General features: G+C 37.3%; 1 protein-coding gene across 1 annotated transcript in view; it reads right to left on the minus strand.

Moving 5' to 3' along the window:
• LOC132127094 (single-stranded DNA-binding protein 2) overlaps window positions 1–19972 on the minus strand; it is a 68478-nt gene extending 48506 nt beyond the window's left edge. Inside the window, exon 1 of the mRNA XM_059538723.1 lies at window positions 19814–19972. Coding sequence (XP_059394706.1) covers window positions 19814–19869 — 56 coding nt within the window. The 5' untranslated portion in view covers window positions 19870–19972. The remainder of the gene's footprint in view (window positions 1–19813) is intronic.
• Window positions 19973–22901: the final 2929 nt, after the last annotated feature.

The following is a 22901-nucleotide window of genomic DNA, read 5'->3' on the forward strand; positions in this document are numbered from 1 at the left end:
GAACACAAAAGAAGATATTTTGAAGAATGTGGGTAACCAAACAGTTGCTGGTCCACATTGAATTTGATGGTAGCAAAAAATACTCTGGAAGTCACTGTGAACTAGCAACTGTTTGGTTTTCCACGTTCCTCAAAATATCATGTTCAAAAGAAGAAAAACTCATTCAGGTTTAAAAACCACTTTTGAGTGAGTAAATGGTGGTATAATCTGAGTTTGAATTAATACAGATTTATTAATTAGTTATTTCCATAAATAAATGACAGAAATGTCAAATTCTGTGTACTTTTTGAAAGTTTAAACACGTAAAACAGTGTTGCATGATTTGAGGTATAGCGCAGATAATGGGGGACTAAGTTCATTCACATAAGATTATGTTTTAAACATTCTAGATATTCGAAAAAATTTGATGTTAGAATTGACAAAGATTTATTGTGATTTTTGACGTTCACACTGTGAAAAAATACGTGATGAGGAAAACAATTTGGATCACACAGACAGAAGTATGAACATGGAGTCAAAGTTTCCAAAATCAACAAATGCCAAGTTTTACCCATAAAGAAAACAATTTTATTTTAACCTAATAGCCGTAGTGACACTTCTCTCTAGCAGTCATAAAAATGAGGAAACCCGTGTAGAAAAGGTCATGCTAGAGATTGCACTCGAACAGTGAACACCACAGAAAGACAAACTTGAGATGCAGATCAGCTTTCCTGATGCCGAACAATCTATCAAACAAAATGAGGCTTCAGAAGCATCACTTTGCCTGTCAGCATAGGCCAAAAAGTACCATTTCCTTTGAATGATGAACATGGTGACTGGGAGAAGAGAGAGACGTCCACGTTCATTCATCGATCTGCGTTTTCAGATTTGATCACTTTACTCAGCACGGTTCATCTGAGGCCACTGCATCTCTGTGTTTCAATGTCAATTATTCACACCCATCCTAAACCTCAGCGAGACGTATATCTCAAGCACCAGATGATGAGTTAATATAACAGCTAAGACATTGCCAGGTGGTTGCTAAGGTCTGTTGCTATGAGGTTGCTAGGTTGCTTATTGACTGGTCCAATGAAGTCTCTATGATCAATAGATGTGGCTCAGGGCCCTCCTTTATATGTAAATCTATGAGATTCTTCATCTAATTTATGATCTTGGCGTGCGGAAATGTAAAGTTTCAGCACTTTCAGTGTTGCATGATTTGTGGTATAATTCATTAGATAATGCTCAAACAAACATTTTGGTCTAGTCCAATCTATTCAGATATTTGAAAAAAAACAATGCAAATGCAGATGAATAGTTTCGAATGATTTTGGACTTGCAGTCTTAAATCTACAAATTAACATTAAAACTTTTGTTGTCACTGTTCAAAAGCAAATATCAATATCTGAGGCCTAATGTAGAACAATACATTCATAACATTTTACATTTACACATATTACATTTAAATTTTTTCATCATTTTTGTACAATATATACTATTATGCATATAATCTAATTTGAACATGCTTCACAATCAAATGGACAATCAATACAGCATGTAAAACCCGAGAACAGCTCTAAGATCAGGTGAGTTCAGCCAGTTCTGACTAGTAGTGATTGTTGCATTCGATTTCAAACAGTTCATCAAACACCCCCCTTAACCCTGAGTGTCAGATACTGATTAAGAGACAAGACCAATAAAAGCTGATTTATTGGATTTATTTATCTAATTAATCCATCCCAAACCATCAAGAAACTTTGATGTCTCAACATCTCAGTATGAAGGCAGCAATAATGACAGTGAGTGAATGCAGAAGCCCAACAGTCCACTGCGCATCTTTTTAGTACAAATGCAAATGAGCTTCACGAGCAGTTTGCCCTTTCTGTCATTACCAGAGCCTCGTACACACAGAGTCTGGCCACTAATATGCCACCAAACTAATTCCAATGAACGACCAGCACAGAGCTTACACAAAGAGATGTGTGTCCTCTTATCATCATGTGGAATGTGACCGATCGCAGGTATAGAAATGAATAAAGAGAGAAGGAATATCAGGGGAACAAAGGAGCATGAGCAGGGCTATGTGGTGAGGATAATAACTACGGATACTGACGCAAACAGCAGCGAAGATGAAAGGAGTTGGGCGGGTGGAAAAGTGGGTTGCAATTAATACTCCAGAGGTCTAGAAACTTTGGTAATGTCATGGTGATGGGAATAACGGGGGGAGAAGCGCAGTGAAAATACCCCCTAGCAGGGCTGCAGAATGAACTCCATAGAAAACTCATCGTCTCCCTGCGAAACACTGAACAGAGAAGCTAACAGAATGTTAATCATCAAATACACAGTCCTGTTTCTTTATATATAAGCATACAGGCTTATATATAAAGACATTATTACAATATATTTGATTGGATGAGCCAGATATCTATATCTTTCTATCAATCTATCTATACGTATATTTTATGTGTATGTATTTGTAAGCACACATTAGTATATATTGAACAAAAATTGAGATTTGAACAAACCTAATTTAAGGAATTAAACTTTAACAAGTTGATCATTATTTAAATTAATAAAACATTTAATTTAGTCCACCATAATAAAAATTATGCAGCACGGGTTTATTTATTTTTTTCTCTCTTTTTGTGACTAACAACAACAACAACAACAACAATATATTATATAAATTAAAATAATAATAAAATAGTACATGTGTGTAAATAATGCCATGCTTCACTTTGAAACCTAAAGCCTATATTTATTTAACAGTAAACCACCAAAATAAAAGATAGAAGAAGAATATAAGTTTAACATTTGAAAAAAAAATGAAGAAATTAGGATTTAAATATTAGGACTGTTTTTTTGTTTTTTTTTGTTTATTGTTACTGACAGATTCTTATAAAAGTGTATACGTTTGAACACCGAAGTTTCCCCAAACTGTTCAGCCTTAAAAGGATGAGTCACAAAATCTTCCCAGTGTGTGAGAAAAAAATATATCCATCACTGTGTGATAAAAAGGTCTTGTAAAGTATTCCCAAAGTTGGGAAGTGGGCAAACAATCCAACATAGCATATTGATGAGCTATGCCTAGACACTTCCTGATGCAACTCAAGACAAACACACCAGACAGAGAAACATGATTTCTTTTTTTCACGTTTTTTTCATAACGGTGGGGAGGTCCAGATTAGGACAGGAGATGAAAGGAGTGTTTGGGTGAACGGAGTAATGAGAGAAACGAGGAAAACATCAATGAACTCTCTGCTCTGAGACGATCAGCAGCCAAACAAAGCCTGCCGAGTTCCTCCATCAGGTCACTCGAGGATGACGGCAGGTGTGCGACAATCTTCCACAAACACATCATGTACATTTCTCATGAGGAATCCTTCTTTATAGGTGCTGTGGGTAATATTTTTAATGCTAAAGGGTTGGCTGACTGTTTTTTCTAAGCTTGATTGTGTTTATGGGCTGCAGTACCTGTTAATGCTTTCGTTTTTAAAAAACACACGTATATGTAAAATTTGTAAATAATTTAGATTAGATTAGATTCAACTTCAAGGCAACGAAATGCAGTTAGCATCTAACCAGAAGTGCAATAAGCAGTAAGTACAGAATATACAAGGTCTATAATATGTACAATAACTATACAGATAAGTATTATGGACATAATTTACAGATTTTAAATACTATTAGCATGATATACAGATAGGTGTACTATGAACATACTATACAGATGAATTATGTAAAAGTGTATGTACACTATAGGCAGAACTATGAACATATGAACATAATTACACTATTGCAATGGACAGTAAAGTGCATAGAAAATATTTCAGTGTGCAAATGGATTATTCAGTGTTCCTGGATGAACAGACAGTAGTGCAAGTAATAACAAGTTACTGTTTTTTGCTTGTTGTGAATAAATAAATAAATCAGTCAGAGTGTTGAAGAGGGGGAGGAGTCTGTGTGTGTGGTGTGGGGGGTGTTGAGGGGTGTCAGAGGGCAGAGTTCAGCAAGGAGACAGCTTTAGGGAAAAAGCTGTTCCTGAATCTTGTGGTCCTTGTCCGGAGGCTCCTGAAGCGCCTCCCGGAGGGCAGGAGATTAAACAGTCCATGGTCAGGGTGAGAGGAGTCCTTGAGAATGCTGTGAGCTCGACGTTTCCTCTGGATGTCCTCAAGAGCAGGAAGTGGTGTCCCTGTGATGCGTTGGGCAGTTTTCACCACCCTCTGCAGTGCCTTGAGATCAGCCACTGAGCAGTTCCCATACCAGACTGTGATGCAACTGGTCAGGATGCTCTACTGTTTTTAATTTGCAGTGATTAAAATCACCCGCGACAATAAAAGCAGCCTCCGGGTGAGCAGTATGTTGTTTACTAATGGCTGCATGAAGTTCGTTCAAAGCAAGCTTGGCATTAGCATCCGGTGGAATATAGACTGCGGTTATTATGGTGGAAGTGAACTCCTGTGGCAGATAAAAAGGTCTACATTTAACCATGAGAAACTCTAGGTTAGCTGAGCAGTGTCTTCCAACAATGACAGTGTTTGTACACCAAGCTTTGTTGACACAAATGCACAATCCACCACCTCATCTCATCTGCCGTTCTATCTGCCCGGAACGTGTAGCGTCCAGCTAGCTCAATAGCATTATTGGGTACGTCGCTGTGTAGCCATGTTTCTGTGAAAACCATGACATTGCAGTCCAAAAGTCTCTTACTGTGGGTGATGCGAAGTCGTAACTCATCCATTTTGTTCACCAGTGACCGCACATTAGCACATTTACCTTTATTCCTCACTCTGTCCCTTCTCCTATAAACACGCTTATGATTTCCTGTTTTTATGAAGCCCCTCCCACAGAAATACACGGTGGGCTCAGATTGGTTAGCTGGCCCAGTATGCCGTAATTCACTTAATAGCCTCTAGTGTGCATAGCAACAACTTTTCCTCTTCTCTAAAGCAGCGCAGCATGGCCCCGCCCACTTTGCTGCATGTTCCTAGGGTCAGGGTTTATCAGGGTTTGTGACGTCACAAATCTGGGAAGTAACTTCTTGTAGTCCTTATGAGCCATTTTTTAGCTATTACATTTTAAAGCCATAATTTTAAAAGACGATATCTCTGTTTGCATTAACTTCGTCGTAACTTTGCAGATATCGTTTATGCTCAAAGAGCAACATTACACACTAACTATTGTTAAAAAAAGAGAAATCCCAATCAACCACCCCTTTAAACACTATCTTACTGTATATGAGATGACTTAAAGTAAGGCATTCGTAGTTGGAGTGAAGACACTGTGGCACTTCCACATTGCCCTGTTTGAAATGCCCAATGCCTCAGCGCTCAACAATTAGATTGAAATTAAACATTTGTCCAAACCACTAAATTAAACTGCGGTAAAAATGTATCAGATAAATATTTTTTTCAATTTTTTTTGCATAAATCTATTAATCAACCTCAGTCCTGATCAAAACTACCAAATGTTTTTAAAAAATCCAAGATTTTAACTCTTTAATTACCAAGTTCATAAATGATGTCACTGATTTGGGAAAAAAACAAACACAAAATTACATATTTTCAATTTAAAAAGTGATTGTGGACTGGATATTTTTTTACCTTTTATCACAGTCTTGGGCATGTCAAAGATTAGTAACAAGATTGGCTTTGATGCATTGTTAGTTTTTGTGCAGCATTAGATTTAAAGTTTGTGGTTTTCCCTTTTGGGAAGAGGTAAAAAATTTTATTTTTACAGTTGATCACTAGGTGGGACCATTAACCCTTTAGATATGCCTGTGCAAAAAAAGGCTTAGTTTCTGGCTTGTATATTGAGTTATATGGAGTATAACAGCAAATTATAGTGTTTGTGTGTGTGTGAGATTCTTGATTGTTGGTGGTTTTCCCTGTTGGGAAGAGGTAACATTTGTTATTTTTACAGTTGATCACTAGGTGGGACCATTAACCCTTTAGAAAGGCCTGTGCAAAAAAAGGCTTAGTTTCTGGCTTGAATATGGAGTTATATGGAGTATAACAGCAAATTATAGTGTTTGTGTGTGAGATTCTTGATTGTTGGTGGTTTTCCCTGTTGGGAAGAGGTAACATTTGTTATAAGGACTGAAGTTGATTAACAGATTTAGGCCAAAAAATTGAGAAAAAATATGAATCTGACACATTTTTAACGAACATAACGAAAGGGTAGTGAATTTGAACAATGCACAAGGGTTAAGACATGTGTAGCTTAATATAACACATATGATGTCTCTTATTGAAATATGTAACAGAAAACCTGTGAAAGATGTATGTTATTTAAAGAAATCAACATCATGTTTACAATGTGGGGGGCGCCATTATTTTATGTGCACAGTGCATTCTGCGTTGATGACGTCAAATGGTTGCACTCGGTAAGCTTCTGGCGCTTTTTACTGCAACAACTCAGAAAATAAACACAAGAAAATAAAATACTGAAATAAAACCACATTGTGTGGCTTTTGGATGTAATTTGGAGGGCAACAAAAGAAGAAATATTTTACTTCACTGATTTCCTAGCGATAAGTAGAGGAGAAAAGAATGGGAAGATGCATCTGGACGACTAAAACGTTCTAAAGACCCGCTTTTTTTCTTCACTTCAGCCCGATGCCTTTAAATCTTTTACTGGACCTCAGCTACTGAAACATTTTGACGCTAATCATGATGCTGCGGCCGCTGGAGGAGTTTCTCAGAGTGGATTTCCCTCGAGATCCGAGGTGTTTAGACTCCTTGTGGGAAAAAATCGATGGTACGGCATTTGGTTTAAGCCTATACTTATATCCATCACCACCTGTAAGCTCTTTCAGTAGCTGCAGTCATCATATCAGTATTTTATTTTCCGAGTTGTCTATTCTGACTTGTGTTGCGGTAAAAGCAGCATCAGCTAGCAGCAGTAGCTCATTGAGTGCAACCATTTTATGTCATCAGAATAATGGCACACCTCATAGTCCAAAATATGTATAAAACTATGAGATTTTAAAAAAATAACATAACATCTTTTGTGGGTTTTCTATTACATATTTCAGTAAGAGACATCATTTATGGTATATTAAGCTATACATGTCTTAATACCCGTGGATCCCTTTAAAGCATGTAGGTTGAATTAGCATTAGTCCATACAGATTATCTGATCAAAGTATTTTGAAAACTTTGTGAAACTGTAATTTCATCATGATTCAGTGCTACTGCATCTTCCCTTTTCAAGATAACTGTGTGCTTGAGACGCTTCTCCAGCAGCTCACAAGTACCGAATTTAGTTGTGTTTTACTGTTAATGGTGCTTAAACGGTCAAATAGACACAAAATAAGGTAAAAATTACACAGTAAAATTACAATATTAAAGGGGTCATATGATGCGATTTCAATTTTTCCTTTCTCTTTGAAGTATTATTACAAGCTCTTGATGCATAAAGAAGATCTGTAAAGATACAAAGACTAAAGTCTCAAACCCAAAGAGACTCGTCCACACCCCCCTAAAGCAGCTTGTTCTAACACGCCCCCACATATCTACATCACTATGTGGGAAGATTTGCATAACACCACTCAGATGTTCATGCAAAGAAGGTGTACCTTTTATTCTTGTTGTAGTATTGTTGTTGCCACTGCTGTCATGTCATATAGACGCTGTGTGTTTCACTGTGAAAGCGAAACTACTTGGTTTGGCCTTCCAAAAGAGGACGATATCCGCTTCGTCATGCCTGGAGCTGATCCGTGCTAGTCGCTGAGGAAATACATCAAATTTGCACTGTGGATCACCAGATCGGCATTCACCGTGGACAAAGCAGATTCCAGGGGTCTTCACATAATTGCCGCAAGCCCAACCGACGCTCCTTTGTAGAATCCCCTGGCCGCGCTGTTCTAAAGCCCACCGCCTGTCTCTGCTCACTCAAGGCTGTGGTGAGTGTTTTGTTGAGAACGCGAAACTACTTTGTTTGGCCTTCCAAAAGAAGACACAACTAGAAATCATGTTTATATCATGTTATAATTGGTTTTATGCTTATGTCTCGTAGCTCCGGCTGGACAGGGCATACAAATATGTAAACATTTCTGTCACACGCTTGAGGTATTCGACCAATCACAATGCACTGGATATCTGGCCAATCAGAGCACACTCCGCATAAACAAATTACATTACACCAAATAATGTTCTTTTAAGCAGCATCGACCCCTTTAACATTTCTGAATGTAGATGGATTTCGGATTGCTTTTAGAACAACGTTTGGTATGTCGATGGATCAATGGATTGCTTTTTCTCAGCTTTTATTTTGGCAGAAACCTGCAGGAAGATTTCTTTGTTTCTTTTTGTTGACAAAAGCAGATTTATTAATGATTCTCATTATTTGGGAAGATGTTTGTCACAAATATCGCATTGTCACATGCCTTTAAAATTTTTATCTAAAAAGTTTTAATGAGCAACTGACGAGTAACACTGTTCCAGCACAGATTTTGCTCATAATTTTGCTATTTTCGGCCAAATAACTTTGGTTGCCGAACATTCTGTGCATCCCTACAAAAAACATTTGTTACTTATAACTAAATAAACATTAGCTAAATAATAATTAAATATTAAAACATTCGTTTAGCTAGCTGCCAAGGCAACATTTCTCTCTTTTTTTTGTTGTTTTGTTTAAAAAGTACTAAAATAGCTCAAACTAAATAAAATGTAAAAAAGTTAGCTAATAGGCCAACAGACAAATAAAACAACAACAACACCTAATAAAACTAATTTAACCAAATGACAAAACATCAAAAATTTACTCAAGTTACACAAACTTACTTCATAACGTCAGTCGGGTGTAAGGCACGCATACATGTTTCATAAGCAGTTATAAAGGCTATGTCGATTACTTTGTTATAATTAAAATGATAATAAGACAAACTTAAATAAATTAAGTTAAATCTTGTTTATTCAGCTACCAGTATAAGGATTTCCTGGATTTCTTCTGCCAGACATATTTGAAGTTTCTGCCCGAGAGCGCCATCTAGCCTTCAGATGGACATTTACTACTGATCTCAGAAAGGTGCTTAACTGACAAGATGTGCATGACAATCACAGTTTTTGCCTAATCGCGATTGCAATCTCATTTCGATTCATCGAGCAGCTATAACTCTACTGATTCCTTATAAATTCACACCAGAAGTTCACACTAGAAGTTGGAATCCTTTACAAAATTTGTTTCCAAATCTACTATGAGACTCCAAAAAGAGGGGAAAAAAACAAGATGGCTCATTCAATGCTGCTCTGAATCATATTCATTTAACAAAAATGAATATGATGAAAAGCTATGTTTGAAAAAACAGACTCGATCATGTACAGCCCACATATCGTACACAAGTTTGCCATCCATTCTTGGCCAACAGATCCAGCCAGACAAACCAGATCAATCTGGCAACCCGGTTTACATTTAGTACCTGTCAAGCTTTGTTATGAACACAGATAATAGATTGTGCCCTGGAGACGGAAATAAGGAAATAAACCACCGTTGCTAGGCAATAGTGTCCCTGTTCGGTAAAATATTAAACAAGTTAATCACATCAGCGCCAAAAGAAGTTCTGAGACTCTGTTGGGAGTTCAGGGACTGTAGCAGCGCTGTGTTTAGGGAGCGTGAGACGTCTGGAAGAATTCAGCTGAGTCACACCTGTGCAAAAGGCAAAGCTTATGCCAATTTACAATTGCCCTCCCTGAAAATATTCCTGGTCTGCCATTATCTTCTACAGCCAGACTCTTGCAGCCTCCCCGAGAGAGCGGGGCAAGAGGCCATTGCTGCCTGAAAGCCCACTGATGTGGATCTTGGAGGGCCTTCGTCTGGGAGGAGCAGAGAAGAGACCGAATGTTCTGAGGACGCCACTGACATACAGGCAAAAACAAACAGTTTCATCAGCATGTCCCCCGAGGCAGGATCCAGGGAAGTGTCTGGCTCAACCACATCCAACAGGATGCTTTCGAAAGCGAGAGCATATGTATCTGCTGCTTCAAAGTGGCATTCTTTAAATTCAAGTGGTGCTTTATTATGAATTGAATAAAAACTATAGCAGATCCATTCATAAAATGAAGCACTAATAAATCGAGTGAAAGATCATTCACATCAAGACTAATGCAACAAATCGATGTGACAATGAAGCTGATTTCTAATTTTTTTAAAAATCAAATTTTTACTCAATTTAACATTTACTTATTTCATATTTAAAGGGTTAGTTCACCCAGATAGCAAAATTATATAGTTAATAACTTACCCTCATGTTGTTCCAAACCCGTAAGACCTCCGTTTATCTTTGGAACACAGTTTAACCCTCTGGAGTCTAAGGGTATTTTTTGGGCCTGGAGAAGTTTTGTCATGCCCTGACATTTGTGCTTTTTTCAGTTTCTTATCAATATCTGAATGGGTAAAGTCTAATCTCACTGTAAACAGCACAAACTGGGCTATAATAATATGTAAAATGCATGTATGTACATGATTGTGTTTTTGAGAAAAAAAATATTATGTGGTTAGTGAAAAACTAAAAATGTTAAAACACTTGAAAAAGGCAAAAAAAAACACATAGAGAACATTGGTTCCCGGGATTTTTGAGAACTGGAGCTTGTAGCCTAGAATTTTTCTTTCTAAATTATGTGAAAATCATCTTGTTTACTCACTTACAGTGAGACACTGTAAGGATATCCAGACTGCTTTGTTTTGAACTTTCTCACACAACAGACACAGAAGAGAAGACAATGCTGAATAAAGTCGTAGTTTTTTCTATTTTTGGATCAAAATGTATTTTCGATGCTTCAAAAAATTCTAACTGACCATCTGATGTCACATGGACTACTTTGATGATGTTTTTCTTACCTTTCTGGACATGGACAGAAGACTGTACACACAGTTTCAATGGAGGGACTGAGAGCTCTCGGACTAAATCTAAAATATCTTAAACTGTGTTCCGAAGATAAACAGAGGTCTTACGGGTTTGAAACAACATGAGGGTAAGTTATTAATTACATAATTTTGCTATCTGGGTGAACTAACCCTTTAACATTATTTAATTTACCTAATATTTATTTTAATTATATAAAACATTTTTAAAAAATAATAATAATAAATATAATGCATGTTTAAACTTTTTTTTATTATTCTTTCATATAAATGTACATTTATAAATACCTACACTATCAGTTTATGAATTTTTTTTTTAATTTTGCAAGAACGCACTATGCACATTAACAGTTAAGATATTTATAATGTTAGAAAAGACTTCTTACAAATGTTCTTCCTTTCAACTTTCTACTCAGAAAATCCCATTTTTAATAATTAATGTTTCTTGATCAGTAAAAAGTCCTTATTTTTTATATAATAAATGTTTCTTGAACAGTAAATCAGCAAATCAGAATGATTTCTGAAGGATCATGTTACACTGAAGTAATGATGTTTAAAAGTCAGCTTTGCATCACAAAAATAATTTACATTTTAAAACATATTTAACAAAATAAAACAGTTATTGTAATAATATTACACAAAATAATTTTTACTGTATTTATCAAATAAATGCATCCTTTCCTTGGTGAACATAAGACTTTTCATTTAAAAGTCTTAACAACCTCAAACTTCTGAACGGTAGTGTACATATATTTTTTTAACATCAAGATTTACTTTTCAAATACAATTTTCAAGAACTTTTACGGGTGTTATTATTATACAGTAAAATCCAAAACAGCCATAAATAAAAATTTAGCTGTGCCTATAGACAACATACTATGTGACGTCCCGTGACATCTCATGTGCCTCTTTGATGAAAAACTACATACTCAGGACTTGCCCTCTGGCTTATTCTGAAAGTTACAGTTCATAAACATAACAGGAAGCTGATCAGATGGACAACACAGACAAAATTACTTAAAACCATTAATCTTTTATGATGAATGGGCTAGGAAAACCATCAAGTTTGGTTCAAAAAACCAAGAGGTGGTTTCCTCAATCATGCCTGTATGAGAAGAGGTCAAAACAATAACTCTTCTTGATGAGATAAAAGGAAACATCCTAATGACTTGGTTTGTTAAAATAACACCGGAAGAGCAGAAGTTTTAGGCATCCCATTTTAAATAGTGCAGAAAGGCAGTACAAACTTGACCAGATGAGATACGCTTCGAGTTTTATCCGGAAGTAAAACTGTCAACGCCATAACATTAGATGATAAGGAAAAGTCTTGCACAACAGCAGAGAAATGACCTTTCACATAGTAAAGTGCGAGGAGAGGTCAACCACTGACAACTTTACAACTCGTGGTCAGATTTTTTAAAGAACAACTGAGAGGCTCATGGGACAAAACAAGATATGAATTTTCAAGAAACAAAATGACAGCTTCGCTATTAGGGTATGGGTAATTACAAATATTTATGATTAAATTCAGTTCAAATTCACAGACTTTCAATTTGATATTATCCATCTGCTATTTGTTTAAAGACACATTTGAGAGCATTTTAAAGGTGCTCTAAGTGATGTCACACATTTTTTAGGCCAAAACATTTTTGTCACATCCAGCAAACATCTCCTCACTATCCGCTAGCTGCTTGTCCCCTGAACACACTGTAAAAAAACAGGGTCTCTCTAGACACCACAGGCTCCACAAACTGGGCTCACCCGCACCACAAAACATAACAAACTGTTCCAGCCAATAACCGACAAGAAAGATTTGGGGGTGGGGTTTGGGGGGTTAGTGCACGGATGAGGAGGAGGGAGGGTCTAGCTAGCCTCCGTTTTGTTTGACAACAATTTGAATGTCAACAAGAAGTTACGACTCCCGGCATCGCTTAGAGCACCTTTAAAGATTCATTAAAAGGACCAGGTCACAAGAGTCATTTGTTAATGAATCAGACTTAACTGGTGTCAGCATACGTTTTAGGGTGTATTCACACCAGGAAGGTCTGCTAGTTCACTTGCTTTGATCTGGACCAAATACATTGGTGATTTTTTTTTGTTTGGTTTGCTTTCACATTGCCCTTTTTGCAAGTGAAACAGAAACTGTAAACAAAACCGCACATATTCTATGGTTATCAATTCAACCAAACAAGAGTTTGTTTGGAACCAGACCGAGAACATCTCTTCAGCTGGGACTTAGTATGGTTTTTTTGGTCCGCACCCGAATGTGATTGCTGTATTCACACCTGACCAAAACATCCACAACAAGAGTTAAACGAACTTGAGTTCGCTTTAATCGAACCAAACAAGACAGGTGTGAACACAACCTAAGCTTCACAAAAAAGAACCAGCTGAATCACACTAAATTACTGTTCCGCAGTATGTTTTTGATAGATTTAAATACTGGCTCAGAAGAGCTATTTGTTTGTAAAATTTAGTACTGCATGCTGCGTTTAAATCTTACTTGCCTTGCCAACATAATTTAAAATAAATTCATAATTTTACATGTACATTTTCTAATTGTAATTATATTATTTTTAGATGCATTATTTAATGTTTATTTTAAATATTATAACAATTTAAAAATGACTTTATAGTAAAAAACACACCTCTATGTCACACCTCTATTTATCAATTTGCACTGGCTACCAATAGCTGCTTGCATAAAATTCAAGGCATTTGATGTTTGCCTACAAAACTACCACTGGCTCTGCACCCCTTTACCTAAATTCATTACTTCAGACTTATGTGCCCTCTAGAAGCTTGCGTTCTACAAGTGAACGTCGCTTAATTGTGCCATCCCAAAGAAACACAAAGTCACTTTTACGGACTTTTAAATTAAATGTTCCCTCCTGGTGGAATGACCTCCCCAACTCAATCCGAGTGCTTAGCCATCTTCAAGAATCGGCTTCAAACACATCTCTACAAACTTTATTTGACTCTCTAACTTTAGCACTCACCATTCTAATTCTATTCCTAAAAAAAAAACAAAAAAACTACCTTTCTAATCTTTTTGTATTCTATCTATCTATTTTCTTTTTATTTATTATACAATTATTTAAAAAACTCTAACACTAGCTTGCTCTATTCTTTTTCTATTCTATCTGTTTTCCTTTTGTTTATTATATTATTAAAAAGCCCTTGCTACGTGTACTGCATTTAAGCTAACTGAGACTTGTTATAGCACCTATATATCATTGCTCTTTTGTTGTTTTTGATTGCTTCCATTGTCCTAATTTGTAAGTCGCTTTGGATAAAAGCGTCTGCTAAATGACTAAATGTAAATGTAAAACATTTAAGAATTATATATTACTTTAAATTTATAAATATATAAATATTTTTGTTCCAATGAAATTAGTTTGGCAAACCGAAAACCAGCCTAATTTTACAGAGGATTATTAAAACTGATTAGACGTTCAAGAAAGTAGTCAATATTTAGTTGTGCACACCCCTAGGCACAAAGGACACTCAGGACTGAACCTGTGCAAGAACAAAAACACCCCTTTGCACTCTTCTGTGACAGCAGGTCAGTTCAATAGCCTGTCTCAATGATGAAAAGATAACATGTCACAGCCTGGTTCCTCCACCATGCAATAGTCTCCCGTAATGAACACGCAGTGACAGGGAGGAGAGAAACAAAAGTTCCCCAACAGCATCTGAGGTACTTTCTCTCTCCTCTCGTCATGCATGCTTAACCTTGTGCTGCTGTGTGGACCACACTGTTTGCATATTAATGCGTGGAGATATTAGAGAGGTCTGCTCTCCCGAGAATCAGCAGAGGAGAGAGACAGAGAGAGACACAAAACCAAAGACAGATACGCAAACACTAACATACCCAGCTATATACCCACAGCAGGCAGACAAACTGTGAAACCACAAACTGCATTCTGAAACACACCTGGATGTTTCCAGAAGCGTACAGATTGAAAGACTGCAAAGACAAATCCTGCACATAACATTTGAGTTAGGTGGTACATATGTGGCTGGACAATGAATCAAAATAAAACCTAAATATGACTCATGACAATTGTGAAATTGCAAAGGATGTGACTTAATTGAGCAAACACATGCGCTGCATGTTTCAGAGTAAAGCGCAGCACTATGTCCTTTTACACACAAGCAGCTCATAATCTCTCGGTTGGCAGTAAATCTCTCTATGTTTTCCAAATTTCAGTCTCTTATAACATACATTTGGCAATATATATGAACCACTTCCACCTTAAATGTGAGAAGTGCTTACAAAACATCTCTTTTGTTGTCAAAAATGGGAAACATAAAAAAAACTACAAAAAAATAGTTTTGTGTTGTTGTTAGTATCTGTGGCCATTGTCCTACCCGTCAGATTTTCCTACCCGGGTTTTCTGCGCATGCGCAAATCAATATTGCGTCCTTTTTCTCATGATAAACAATGATATTTAATGTATCTGCATTACTGTAAGGGTAGGTTTAGGATTGGGGTAGGTGTAGACTTTAATAAAAACGCAATCTAATTGGTAGAAAATAAAATGTATTATTTCCTGTAGCTGTATCCCTTCTAGCTACAACTGCGAATATAACACATAATTACTGTATTTGCAGTACTGTAAGGGTAGGTTTTAGGGCTGCAACTAACGATTATTTTGATAATCGATTAATCTGTCGATTATTTTTACGATTAATCGATTAATCGGTTTATGTACTTATATTTGAGTTTTATTCCATTTTTTCCCCAAGTAAATTATTAATAAATGGTCTTTATCCTTCAGCATAGATTTTTAAGAGATTTTAACCATTTTGCACTGTCATATCCTCATCAAAAATATACCTGGAGTTGTTTTATTGTGTTAGTAATCCTTTGTCGAACTCTTCTGCAATCAGAACACTGACCCATACTCTAGCAAATTTCACAAGGAGATTTCAAATAATGTTTTCACCATGGCAGTCCTTAGAGCTCCTAAAGTAGTTTAACATCCTGAACAAAGCTTATTAAGGAATCTTTCAGAACATATTTTCACGAAGAATAAGGATAAAACAGAATAAAATTGCAGTGCATTGTATTTTATTATTTACTGGGAAAAAGCTTTATAGCTTTTGCTGTGAAATTGTAAACAATCCTTCAAAAAAAGTGCCAATGGCATGAAACCTGAATGGAACTCACAATTTAAAGTAAAATCCATCAGAAGGTTGTCCAGAAAAAAAAAATAGGACACACACAAAAAACCTGCTGTGTGAAAAAGAGCAGTGAATAATACTTAGAAAAAAAAGTGCATTTCAAATATCTACATTTACCTCTCTCATTCAGTCATAATTAGGCTGCACGACTGAATTTTGAACTGGTAAACGACAAAGTGATCACAGAACATGTTTGTAAAGCTTGAAATGTTAACTGTTAAAAAGCAATGTTATCAGCTTTTACGACTAAACATTTTCAAACAACATTGTACTGGAGAATCTGCACAAATGAAAGTCTTAGGGGCCGTTCACAAATCGCGCCTAAAAACGCGTGGAAAACGCTAGGCGCACCGCTTTCTCCTTCTTTCCAAAGCGCTCGCGCAGAAGCGCCCGAGGCGTCTGCCTTTGCTAAGCAACCATGACGTGCTCTCTCCTTGAAGACGCAGATATTTCAGCAAAGGATAAATGGATTTGCAGCTCAAAAAATCGCTTGCAGTAGCTCTGCTACTAAATTTATTTCAAAATGGAAATCCATATACAACTATGATCAGCGGTTCCCTTCATCTTGACTGAGCTTTTAACGTTGTTACGGGAAAGGATGAAGCTGATTGGTTAGTTCTTGTCACATGACCCGCTGTGCGGTTGCGGCATTCTGAAAAGTTTAAATGTTTTTAACTCGATGCGGTGCGGTGTTGGAAATAACGAAATTGAGCGCGCAAAAGACGCGATATGTGAACGTCCCCTTAAACAGTGCAGTAGTGCAGAGTTTACAGGTTACTCTTCTTTTTTAAAGGCTCAATGTAAAGTACTCCCACATCACGCTGAATGCTGCAGACATAGACATCATATGATGTCTATGGCTGCAGAGACGCTGTTCGGGAAGCACGTGACATAAAACAAGGCCAGCTATTGGCTATTCGCTACTTCTCCTGTTGTACTGGCTGAGTAAAACCTCCGGTGGCTCATTACTGCCACACTTTGGTCACCGCAGATTTGAAATATGCACGAAATGAGCCGCTTACGGCAAATAAAAGTTATTTAGCAACGAATCGATGACTAAATTTGTTGACAACTATTTTAATAATCGATTTTAATCGATTAAATCGATTCGTTGTTTCAGCTCTAGTAGGTTTAGGGTTGTGGTAGGTGTAGACGTTAATAAACCATAACTTTACAGTAGCACTTTTCGTTGTCGAATTGTACTACCCACTGTTTTAGTTGGAGGTAAGAAAATCTGACAGACTAGGACAAATCAATAGAACACCGTAACAAACCTCAATAGCAGTCATAGACCAAAAATAGTCGCTAGTTCAATTAATACGCCAATATGTGGCCATATTGAGGTTATCAGTTCTAAAATATGCAAACAACTTCATCAACAGGTCATCAGTTTTGCTGATTTTTTAAGTAAAAAAAAAAGCTTCCATCTACAATGGAACAGATTAATTATGTGCTTTGCATGCTTTTCAAGCTTTTTTCCCTTTATCATATAACACAAACCATCCTCTTTGACACTTTTCTTTCAAGAAAATAGATAAAAGGTACTGTTATCTTCTCAAAGCAGTCACCTCTTTAAACCTGCAGTGGCTACAAAACCATACAGTCTAGCGGTTGTCAAATTCAAACAGTTTTAGAGTTAAAATAGAACTGACTGATTCTGCTCGTCCTATCAAATAAAACATTATGTCAAAAGCTTCTTTTGTCACTTAACATCACACTTGTATCCTTTTGATGCTGAGATTTGCTTTCCAAAAAGACGTTCTATCAGATGATTTAACCAGCTTGTGAGATCTCGGAAAACATGTAACTGTCTACTAAATATCAGTTTAATCCTTGGGATCCAGGGAAAGCTTTTCATTCACACTGAATATGCAATTAAAAATCACATACAGTATGAGTCAAACTTCCATAGGGATTTCATCTTTCCTTTCCCGCACTTTTAACCAATGCATTAAATGACGGGCCATTCATAAAAAAAAGAACACAGACGTGCTATTGTGTTCATTCACACTGATCAAATAGCTAGAGTTCCCAAATCTTTTTACCAATAACTAATGTGATTTTAAGATGTTTTTTTATTTATTATCACTGGACAAACATTTTTTTTTAAATCTGAGCATAGCTAAATAAATATATATTTCTAACAAAAGATTCCAAGATTTCTCAATATTTTGTTACAATTCACAAGCTTTCTAAGCATGGAATTCATGCTGATTCTAGGATTTCTATGGCAGTGGGAGCCCTGCTAGGATTTTAGATCAAAATCCGAGACAAAACAAATGTCAATATAGGAGCCATGATGCGGCTGTTAGTGCATGTTTTCTGTCATGCTCAAATGGGAGACGTGGGTTTGAGTCGATGTGTCACTTGCCCATTCCTTCCTTCTCTTAATTTAATTGTCTCTCTATTTTACACTGTCACTTTAAATAAAAATGACAAAACCCCAAAATTTGAAAACATTGGAAATTAACAAAAAGTTGCACACTGGTGATTATTTTTTGGAAATCCTGAAGCTTTCCAAGCACAAGTTAAGAACCACAAACAGCAGAAAAATTCATTTCAAAGGCACAAGAAGCTGTAAGAAAATCTGATAACCAGCAGAACTGCTTTCTCAAGCTCAAATCTAATGCTGGAGAGTTTTCATTGAAACAAGTCCACACATGTCCCATAAGACATTGGCCTGAATGAAAGTGCAATAATTGCTAATTATTTCAAGACAAGGCCTCATAGCAGGAAGAAAAAACTGTGCGCGTTCAAGCTGACATCAAAGGCAGATATGGGGATAATAAAGCAGTTTTTGACAACAGGAAATTATGGTTGAGGTGACACTTTCTGATGGATTGACACTTGTTAAATAAGCCCATGTCCATAACCTCATCTCATCAGCGATGATGCTCCAAAATCCCCACAATGACAAGCTAAATACACTAATACAACAAAATACAAAAGCCCCTAAATATCATCATGACAGAGGTCATTTTGGAGGCTCCTAACAACCATTCATATCCGAGATTCGCGCTCAGCTAAACAAGAAGATTCAGCGCGCGACGCGCTTCACGCGAGCGCAAGAATAGTACAGTACAGTATACTACAGCACATACAGCGCGCGAGAGAGTATGATTGACGTTCCCCGCACGAAAACTTCCATCTCCCGCAGGTCAGTAATACTCGGAACTTTCATGCTGAAACGTCAATCATACTCTTTCGCGCGATGGAACTTTTCACGCCAAACATACTCTCTCCCGCGAGCGCATGGAACACAGCAACGGCGGTCGTTCTATTAACAACGGATGGCTAACAAGAACAATAACAATTCCCCTCCGGAAATGCAGCTCACCTGGCTAGCCGATATTGTTTTTTAAACTCGTAAACGGGTACGTACCGTATTTCCCATACACTTTTCTTTTAAAGCCAAACAAACTTGTGTACTCACCTTATTCCAATACAAAATTGAGGTGTAGAAATCCTAGAAATTAGCTACACAGCAACTTTGCATGCATATATAAATAATTACTGATGCAGAAATGTACTTTTTTATCGACAGTCCACATATAAAGTTGCCTTCTTATATCTTAATTTATGTTTGCGTTAATTAGACGCAAGAAATTTTACCAGCGCGTAAGTTAACTGACAACTGACACAACTTTCTTGCATGAACTAGAAGCGCTGTCAGAGACAACAACACAGCATCCGAAGAACAGAGCGTTTCCTCCGCTTGTTAAAAGTCTGGCCGTGCGCTGTTTCCATTATAGAGATTTCCCCCCTCATAAATAAAACTTACTTTTCCCTCGCTTGGCTGTCGGACGGTACGTTGTTACTCTTGCCTTTGGCGTACATGCTTGCAGAGAGCTCCGATTGTCACGCACCTGTCAACCCATCACAGCCTCCCCGGACACAACCCCGTCACCATGGTGACTACAGCAGCGGTGTCTCTCATTGGATCGAACGCAGAGAAGGAACGCCCATTTTGTTGGGTAACTCGCGTGAGTGACAGTTACTCGGCCCCGCCCCAACAGAAGCACAACCCTTTTCTTATCTCCAGCGCTCTGTCTGTGGAACATACACACACACACACACCGTTTTACCCAGCACTGAGGGGAATTTGAAACCGTACTGAGAGGGATTTTAAACAACTGGCTGTTCCCCTCACAAGCAATCACACCCTCTACTGTCACTGGCCAAATTTAAAGTGAAATGGCAAATGTGGAGCGGATTATTCAGTTTGTGCTTGTACTGGTGAATGAAGTAAGATTATTTGGGTAGTGCGGGATTACATCTCTGTTTGAAGTACAGAGATAACCAGTGGTTTTGCATCAAATTTGTTTTATCTTCTAAAAAGTTGATAAATGGCACTACAGCAGTTTAGACAGAAAAACACTAGCTACCTAAAATGATTAACGACTGTGTGGTACAGTCCAAAGTCAAATCTGTACATCTGTGATTATTTTTATATCATTTATTTTTTCTGAAAAACATGCTTTTAATGAAAATAATAATTGATTACTTTTATATTTCCAGACAAATTGATTTTACATAATGTTAAACTAAAGTAGATCCTTAAAGGGGTCATATGACGTTGTTAAAAATAAAATTTGTTTGTGTATTTTGTTTAACGAAATGCATTTATGTGGTTTAAGGTTCCTTAAACTGATTATTTTCCACATAATGTACATCATTGTTGCTCCTCTTTGCCCCGCCTTTCTGAAACATGTAGATTTTTATAAAGCTCATTGGCTACCTATTAAGTTCCGTATCAGTTACAAATTATCATTACTTACCTACAGTATAAGGCCCTAAATGGTTTAGCTCCTGCGTACCTAACTAGCCTTCTACCACGCTACAACCCATCACGCACCCTAAGGTCACAAAACGCTGGACTTTTGGTAGTTCCTAGGATAGCAAAGTCCACTAAAGGAGGTAGAGCTTTCTCACATTTAGCTCACAAACTCTGGAATAGCCTTCCTGATAATGTTCGGGGTTCAGACACACTCTCTCTGTTTAAATCTAGATTAAAAACGCATCTCTTTCGCCAAGCATTCGAATAATGTATCTCTTAAATTGTGAGTGTAGTTGCATCTGATCAAATGTGAATCAAAAACTAATTTTACTTTGTTGGATCAACAGCTATGCTAATGATGTCTCTATTTTGTTTCTATATACGGGGTAACTAGGATTTACACAAGCTTCAGTCTGGATCCAGAACACCTGAGAAGAGATGATGCTGACCCTCAGAGGACCTCAGATGATGCTAACCCTGAATCAACAGAACTAACAATTATTGCTACATGTGTGACTGCATCATATAATAATAATTAAGCAATAATATTAATAATGTTCATCGTCTAGCTGACTACGTCTTAACGTATTACTACGTATTAATTTTTTCTAAAAATCCTGTCAAACGTGCACAAACTGACAGTCACCACCATAAGCTACTACTAAATATTGTAGGAACATAATTTTCTGTAAAGTTGCTTTGTAACGATTTGTATTGTAAAAAGCGCTATACAAATAAACTTGAATTGAATTGAAGTGAAGTGAAGTGACATTCAGCCAAGTATGGTGACCCATACTCAGAATTTGTGCTCTGCATTTAACCCATCCGAAATGCACACACACAGAGCAGTGAACACACACACACACTGTGAGCACACACCCGGAGCAGTGGGCAGCCATTTATGCTGCGGCGCCCGGGGAGCAGTTGGGGGTTCGATGCCTTGCTCAAGGGCACCTAAGTCGTGGTATTGAAGGTGGAGAGAGAACTGTACATGGACTCCCCCCACCCACAATTCCTGCCGGCCCGGGACTCGAACTCACAACCTTTCGATTGGGAGTCTGACTCTCTAACCATTAGGCCACGACTTCCCCAATTGAACTCATTGCTCTGAAAAAAAAGTGAGGTGTGCTCTAATTGGCCAACTATCCTGTGTGTTGTGATTGGCCGAATACCTCAAGCGTGTGAAGGAAACATTACGCACCTTACAATACTGTGATGCTGTGTGTCCCGGGCGCGACAAAACAAAAACAATAAAACCCATTATAAACAAGGAATTTGCTGCATCCAGTTGGGGACATAATTACTGATTATAATGACTTATATTGTGTTTTTTAAGCATTGCGTTGCATATCGCGCAGCATAAACATAAAACCATGTCTGCTTTTGTGATCGTAGACTTCTCAAAACTCACGTTTGAATTAGAGCTGTAATCGGGCCTTAAAGTGCCCCATTATGCCATTTTTAAGGTTGCTAATATTGTTTTATGAGTCTCCTAAAACAGGTTTCTTTTCAAGGTCAAAAAACATGTTAGTTTTCTCAGAAAATAGATTTAATTTGCCCTCATTTCTAAAGAATTCATAAACGACTCGTGCAAAGCAGTTCAAAGAATTAGTCTCTCTAAACCCCTCCTTTCCGTGGGCCCTCACTGCTGTTGTTGGTCAGATGGTCCTTTGTGATTGGTCCAGAGCCGTAGAGAGATTGGTCTGCCACGTACAGCGCGTGTCGGAAACGAAACGCCAATTGCTATGACAGAATGACAGCCCTGGAGACTTGTGAATTACAAAGAAATGATTGTATGGATTGTAGCTTACCAACTTGAGCCAGAGTCTTATGATTAAACGGTTGATTGACAAGAGACTGATTCACAAGCACAACTGGAGCAGGAAGTTTCAGTGGTAAGTGTCAAGTGTTGACAAGTTTGTAGTAATTATGAGATGTGATCAAACAAATTTACTCTCACAGCGTAGGACACAGTGTCTTCTCGAAATGATGTTAATCACAGACATTTTACTGTGTTTGTGGGAATGCAAGCTGGTGACCTAAAACTTAGGCAGACATTATGCAAATATGTTACTTTGTGACATAGAGCCAT

This window comes from Carassius carassius, chromosome 45 (genome assembly GCF_963082965.1).
Source record: "Carassius carassius chromosome 45, fCarCar2.1, whole genome shotgun sequence".
Taxonomy (NCBI): Eukaryota; Metazoa; Chordata; class Actinopteri; order Cypriniformes; family Cyprinidae; genus Carassius; species Carassius carassius.